Here is a 7,191-nt window from a genome sequence, read left to right on the forward strand (position 1 = left end):
AGCAAAACAATGAGGAAGTAAAGATTCTCCTAAAAACTAGAAGACTATTGGAACAAAGAGAGGGCTTAGTTTCTTTTTACACTGTTGAAAGCACATAGCTTAAATTTGCAGGGCTGAAAAGGAAGGATCAGGTGAAAATTAACCCTCACAAAATTAAAATAAATATTAAATATTTTATTTCTATCATTTAACATGTTGAATATAAAAAGTGATACAAGGTGAGCCCAAATGGCATGCCCAGAAAAGCCAGAAAGGACTTATGAGAGAAGCAAGGTATTCTGCCTGCCCAGCCACTGTCTATCCATCAGTCTGAAACTTTCATTCAGATCATCTTCTCAAATTATCCATAGGAGATTTATTCACATACTCAATAAGAAAAATATTTCTAATTATATCCAACCATTCTTAATATGAATGAGAATTATGCGGGGATGCAAGATTGCCAAGACTTTTTTTGCCAAACAATTCCTTTTGACTTAAGAAAGGAGAGGCAGCTGCATTGTTTCCATAACTATCCATATAAAAGAGCCCGAGGAATGAGGCTGACTCGTTCTTCTTTAAAAAGCTCCAAGGTAAGTGGGAACAGGACAGGACTTTTAAGAGGGACACTGGCCACAACGTCAAGTGTCGGCTGCTGCCGCTAGTTCTGGTACTGCTCCTTCTGACACTGCATTTTTTATACCCATGACTTTTGTTGCCTTCTGCTTACAATAGCAAATAATGCTACAATTGGGTTATTGTTTGGTTTTGGTTAACCAAGTGCTTTTCTCTTTTCTTTGACAGAACTGTGTTACTTCTAGGTTGCATCTTCTCATTTGCTAGCAAGGTAAGATTTGAACTAACCAGTTGCTGGAGGAGGACAAGGGAAGCTCTGGGATGGATTTGTGTCACTTAGCAACGTTTGGAAAAGTGCTTGACTCAGTAAATATCTTAACAACTGTACTTCAGGAAAGGTTCTGGAGAGGGGGAGAGGGAGGATCCACCTTTTAGAACAATGCACATGTCCTCACTGAGGACTCAAGCATTGGTGGCGTGACATTTTAGCAAGAGAACAGTTGGTAATAGACTATTAGTTTGTTTTTGTAGGAAAAACAATCTGCACTAAGATTCCGTTGCTAAAAATTTCAAATATGATAAAAATGTACCCTGCTATTAAAATTCATTTAGTAAACATACGTAACAAATAAGAAAGGAAGTACCTAGGAAAATGCTTTCTTTAAATGTCTTTATACTCTTTTCAAAAGTTACCCAGTGCTGAATGTTGTGTGAAACAAAGCACTGAAATTTTTGTTACGTATATATTAAAGGTATTAACCTGCCCTGCTACTACAGACTGCATTTCTCAAGAGAGAGACTGGTGGGTAGCTGATTAAAATGAGCTTCAAGTAATTTGATCATGTAATGGCTGCAGGAACTTCCTTTGCCAAACCTTTTGTTCTATTGATACCACTGGCAACCTGCAGATAATGTAGAATGGACTAGTCCAAGCCTACATTCGTTAGTAGGAACTTTGGGAAGGAAAGAGAGCCCTTCAATGTAGAAGAATGAGGATAACATTTGCTGTGGCTTTTATCCTCAATTAGTTTAACTGGGTTAAATTGATTAACTGGATTTAATATGCAAAGACATTATGTTAGAAGAATTCTACTAAGCAATCAATTCAAAAAAGGAAAACAAAAATATAATCCCCCTAAATCCACTGAATGTGAGCACTTCCAGCTGAATATCTAAAGAAGGAGATAAAGTTCTCTTACATCATATGGCAAGAAATGGAATGTTGTTACATTACAATAAATGACATTTTGTATCTAAATAACAGCCCAAACTATTTCAAATTGCTTTCTCAGTCATCATTTGAACCTTTTTTTCCAAGTATCTTCACTATATCTCATGGGCTGTGAATTAGGAAAGGCAGATATTGCGATCCCCGTTCTAAAGATGGAGGCATGAGGCTCAAAAAGATCCAGTGCCTTCCCCAAGGTCTCAGGCTCCTTCGCAGCATGCTGAGACTACAGCCCAGTTCCCTGATTAGAATGCCCGTCTTGAAGGGCAAAAGAAGAGAATGGATGCAAAGCCCCAAGTACAGTGTTGAATCCACAGAGACCTTTGATGCATTTGTATCCTGGTAATTATGTTTGTTGCAATAACTATAGCATGGTGTACAGTGGACCTGCCTGGTGGAATTTCCAACATGGCCTTTTAAATATCATCAACATAGAAATTTATGGATATACGTGGTAGTCCAGAATCTCTAATGTGAAATGTTTCATCTCTTTTAGGACCCCTGGGCTCAGCAGCCATGAGTGGGGACCAGGAAATGGCTGTTTTTGGGGAGGCTGCTCCTTACCTCCGGAAGTCTGAAAAGGAGCGCATTGAGGCCCAAAATAGGCCCTTTGATGCCAAGTCCTCAGTCTTTGTGGTAGAGCCCAAGGAATCTTTTGTCAAAGGGACTATCCAGAGCAGAGAGGCAGGGAAAGTGACCGTGAAGACGGAAGCGGGGGCGGTGAGTAGAGTCCCAGGAGCTGATATTTTATTGATTTTTTTTTGTTTGGTCACTCAATTGACATAAACAGTTTTCTTTCCTGTTTACCAGACGCTGACAGTGAAAGACGATCAGATTTACCCCATGAACCCTCCCAAATATGACAAGATCGAGGACATGGCCATGATGACTCACCTGCATGAGCCCGCTGTGCTGTACAACCTCAAAGAGCGTTACGCAGCCTGGATGATCTACGTGAGTGCCCCTCCCCCTTTCCCAAGGTGGTCTTATTCATCATCACCATGGATTCTGCTAGCCCATTGCTTCCACTGTTGGATACATGGGTCACAAGTAGTGACCCACTTTGCTTTCACTAGTAGTGTAACTAGTTAAAAGGTTCACTAATTCTGCTGTAAGGCACAACCCAACAGCTGGCACTTTGTCCTTTGTCTTCTCATCCAAAGCTGGTCAAGGTCATTGCCCACATCCTGGGTTTGCCACAGATCCCTTGAACAAACCTTGGAGCTGCTACTGCTTATGTCTCAAATACATGCCTACCTTTCAACCCCGCTCCCTTATTCCAGCAGCAGAATCATCCAAAAGGGAAAGATAAACTCATGTTGTAACACTTCAAAATAGTTTTTTAAAAGCCAAATTTCACTCATTTTTTGCTCCTCCAAAATAGCAGCATTTGTATCTATGTGTTCTGGTTCCTTGTAATGGAATGTATCTATGTGTTCTGGTTCCTTGTGATGAAAGCTTTCCAACTGCCCCAAGCAGAGTTACATGTTCTGCCCTATTGTTTCTGTCTCTGCAATAACATCGACCATGTTTTTCAACCTTCATTCGTTTAGGTGTCTGTCTCCTACACAGACTTGGAGTTCCTCAAGAAATATCGTCTCTTGTATACTTCATTCCTAATGCCTCGCAGAGCACTGGCAAGCACATAATACACACTCAGTATATATTTTCTAACTGAATTTATTATGTTACATTGACATTTTTGTGTAGTTTAGCTAGTGCTGACATTCAGAGGCACAACACCTATACTGGCATACCTGGTGTTCATTCTTATTCCATGTTTCCTGTCCTAGATCAGTTGTTAAAGATTTGACAATTCCCCTACCATAATCAAAATGTATTTGCATCATTTTGTGTCCTGTTTTTTAATAACCCAATAGTAGTTTGCAAATATTTCCCCAGTATTGCTGCATACTTTCATGTTTACCTATTTAAATGCCTATGTCATATTGTCTTAGGAAGATGTACCATAGTTCACCTAATCCTTCCTGTATTGTTGGGCTCTTGGGTTGTGGCCAAGTTTATGTTTTTATGAATTTGAACTATCTTAATGTTATAAAATAAATATGCCTATTTCCTAAAATGCAGTAAAAATGTCTCTTACTACACATACAAGAGAAAAAAGAAAAAAAACAAGCCTTTTGGAGCTCTTGCTATGTGAAAAATCACTGTGACTAATCCCAAGGGGAATAATAAGTTTAAATCATGGTCCCTTCCCTCAAAGATTTTGCTATCTCATTGTTGAAACTTCCAACTAGTTTTCATGCTGATGCCTTGAAGAAATGTAGAGTACTTACTTAAAGTGCTCCTTTTAGTTAAAATTCATTTAATAAGTGAACTGTATATATAATAGGAAAGGCCTTTAAGTAGTTATTCTTTCTTATTCCCTTGTATAGACCTATTCGGGCCTGTTCTGTGTCACCGTCAACCCCTACAAGTGGCTGCCGGTGTACAACCCCGAGGTGGTGGCTGCCTACCGAGGCAAAAAGCGCCAGGAGGCCCCGCCCCACATCTTCTCCATCTCTGACAACGCCTATCAGTTCATGCTGACTGGTGAGCTGAATGCTTTATATGTGCATCTTTTTAGAGCAGAACCATAGGAGAAATACACTCTAACCATCTCAACACACTCTTTGAGATGGTCCCTTCAGTTGAGGCTGGTGTATGTGTGAGGGAGATGTCCCAGGAAGGAGAGGGTGTAAAAGATGACTTGCAATCTCTATATTACATAATTGCTAATGATTTCTTAAACTTTTGAAAGTCAACAGAGGTTGGCCATAGTTAGATAATTTATTTTTGAATGGCTCAGAAACTAAATAAACTTAAGCAAAAATGTAAACAATATCCACATGTATGTGTATCACACACACACACACACACACACACACACACACACACCACAGTCTCTCTCATACACAATTATACATATAAACTGTGTTTCCATTACCAAGAGCCAAAAAAACAGAAGAGTAAAATTTGTCTCTGTGACTTTATCCTCAATATCAGAAATTGTGACCAATGAACAGTCCCTTTGTATTAAGGATGGCATAAATGCTATTGCCTTTTCCCAGGACCAACCTGAACACACTCCAGAATTTAAGGTGTATCTGGTATTAAAACAATTATACCATGAATCTTCTTCCTAGAATATTATCTCAACTAGACCAGTCTAAGGTACTATGCACCTTGAGGAAAGGGCTTAGAGAATTCCTCTTCAGGTAGAGTACAACATCCAAACAAACATTTACCTTTCTTTAAAAATATGACTAAGCCATGATAACTTCCAAATTTACCACCTTTACTATATTTACTCCTTCTCACATGCTAAATACATCTCCAGTGCCTATTTTCATTTACTTCTTGTACCTACAATAAATACATCACTAACTTATCATCTAAATCCAATGGAAGACCCAAGTCCACCTTTGACACTTATTTAGTCCTAGCATATAAAAAGTCTGGTGTTTCCTTGAAGTGTTCTGTTTCAATGGTTGCATGTATGGCGGTAGAGGGAGCCGTAAAGAGCAGGAGAAAAAGCTGCTGGAAAAGGTAACAGGTCTTGGGCCCATCAAGCCCTAAGGATTGCTGAAACATACTCAGCCTGAAAAACACTAAAGTCATCCCGTTTTACTTACTTACCATTTACAATTATGTAAGGAAACAATATTAAATGTCTATAACTTCTCTTTTGTAGACCGAGAGAATCAGTCAATCCTGATTACGTAAGTAGATTTCATGCTTTCTTTTCATGGCTGTGACAGCTGCCAGCTTTGGGACTTCATCTGACTCAGTTTCTCTTTGACAGTGGAGAATCTGGTGCAGGGAAGACTGTGAACACCAAGCGTGTCATCCAGTACTTTGCAACAATTGCTGTCACTGGAGAGAAGAAGAAGGAGGAAACTGGCAAAATGCAGGTGAGTCTGACGGCCAGAGTCAGAAACAAGACAGCCCGGGCTCTCAGGAAGTCTGGAGCCCCAGATGTGAGGACTGCTCTTGCCTTTGCAGGGGACTCTGGAAGATCAGATCATCAGCGCCAACCCCCTGCTGGAGGCCTTTGGCAATGCCAAGACCGTGAGGAATGACAACTCCTCGCGCTTTGTAAGTCTCCTAGACACTGTTACAGACACTGTTCACTGGTAAAAATGTATGGAATGTTTGTGAATACTTTTCCTGAATGTTTGTCATTCACATTACATTGCATCATGGTTCTTTCTTTTTCCTCTGAGTATATAATAACATAGATTCAAGTCCAGTCTAAAAATATATGTAACACTATAGCTGAGTTCTTTCTTATCTATTATTGCCTATCATTATTCACAATTTTAAAATCAAAGATATAATTCTTTAACTTACAAAATAAGAGTTACACGTTTTCCTCCCTGATACAAATATACTCTGAATTGATTTAACATTAAAGTATTAGCATTTCAAGTGTTTTGAGTTTCTCAAAAATTTGATAGGATTTAAAAACAAAGTAGTAATATTAGTTTTCTGTTCAAGGGTAAATTCATTAGAATCCACTTTGGCACTACAGGAAAACTGGCTTCTGCTGATATTGAAACATGTAAGTCCTGGGATATCTTTTACCATCATTTCTACTTCTTATGACCTATAAAATTGACCAAAGTGAAATTTGCTTCTCTCATGAATTTTTACATTTCCCCCCTCTGCTACTTGTTTCATTCCAGATCTGTTAGAGAAGTCTAGAGTTACTTTCCAGCTTAAGGCTGAAAGGAGCTATCATATTTTTTATCAGATCACCTCAAACAAGAAACCAGAACTAATTGGTAAGAAATGTCATAATTCCTTTCAGAATGACTACACTAGCACCTATCAATGTATGTATGATTCAACCTAGCACTCCATGACTGAATTTTGTCAATTTTATACATCATCTTGATTTTGAAAATACCTTTGTAACTGTTAAAATTTATGTGTGCTCATTATAAAAATTCAAATGAAAACTGAAAATAATACCTCCAAATTCTATCACTATGAAATAACCACCATGAACTCTTGGATGGATAACATCCTTGTCATTTTCTGTACATATATATTTACATACAGATGTATATCTAGGTCATAGTTACATGCTCTTCCATCATCTACTTTTTTCATTGAGCAATAATGTATCATGGCTTTCACCATTCTCAGCAAATATAACTCCACCTTATTGTTTCTAATGGTTGCATAACATTACACTCTAGAGATAAGCATAATTTACTTAACCATACCCTTTTAAGGTATTTAGGTGTTTTTCAATTTTGGATTTTAAATAGTAAACACTGTACTGACTATTGTTACAAATATAACTTTTCCCAATATGTGATTATCTTCTTTGGCATCACATAGTGCCATAGAATTTGTCTAGAAATCTCTTGTTTTAATTAAGAGGGTAATTCTGCTTA

General features: G+C 38.3%; 1 protein-coding gene across 1 annotated transcript in view; it reads left to right on the forward strand.

Moving 5' to 3' along the window:
* The first annotated feature begins 783 nt into the window (after positions 1–783).
* Positions 784–7,191, forward strand: part of LOC109389120 (myosin-1-like) — a 33,009-nt gene continuing 26,601 nt past the window's right edge. Inside the window, exons 1-9 of the mRNA XM_019654416.1 lie at positions 784–826; positions 2,280–2,503; positions 2,594–2,737; positions 4,180–4,336; positions 5,478–5,505; positions 5,589–5,697; positions 5,789–5,881; positions 6,284–6,347; positions 6,472–6,621. Coding sequence (XP_019509961.1) covers positions 2,300–2,503; positions 2,594–2,737; positions 4,180–4,336; positions 5,478–5,505; positions 5,589–5,697; positions 5,789–5,881; positions 6,284–6,347; positions 6,472–6,621 — 949 coding nt within the window. The 5' untranslated portion in view covers positions 784–826; positions 2,280–2,299. The remainder of the gene's footprint in view (positions 827–2,279; positions 2,504–2,593; positions 2,738–4,179; positions 4,337–5,477; positions 5,506–5,588; positions 5,698–5,788; positions 5,882–6,283; positions 6,348–6,471; positions 6,622–7,191) is intronic.

The sequence above is a fragment of the Hipposideros armiger genome, unplaced genomic scaffold (assembly GCF_001890085.2).
Source record: "Hipposideros armiger isolate ML-2016 unplaced genomic scaffold, ASM189008v1 scaffold_222, whole genome shotgun sequence".
Classification (NCBI taxonomy): Eukaryota; Metazoa; Chordata; class Mammalia; order Chiroptera; family Hipposideridae; genus Hipposideros; species Hipposideros armiger.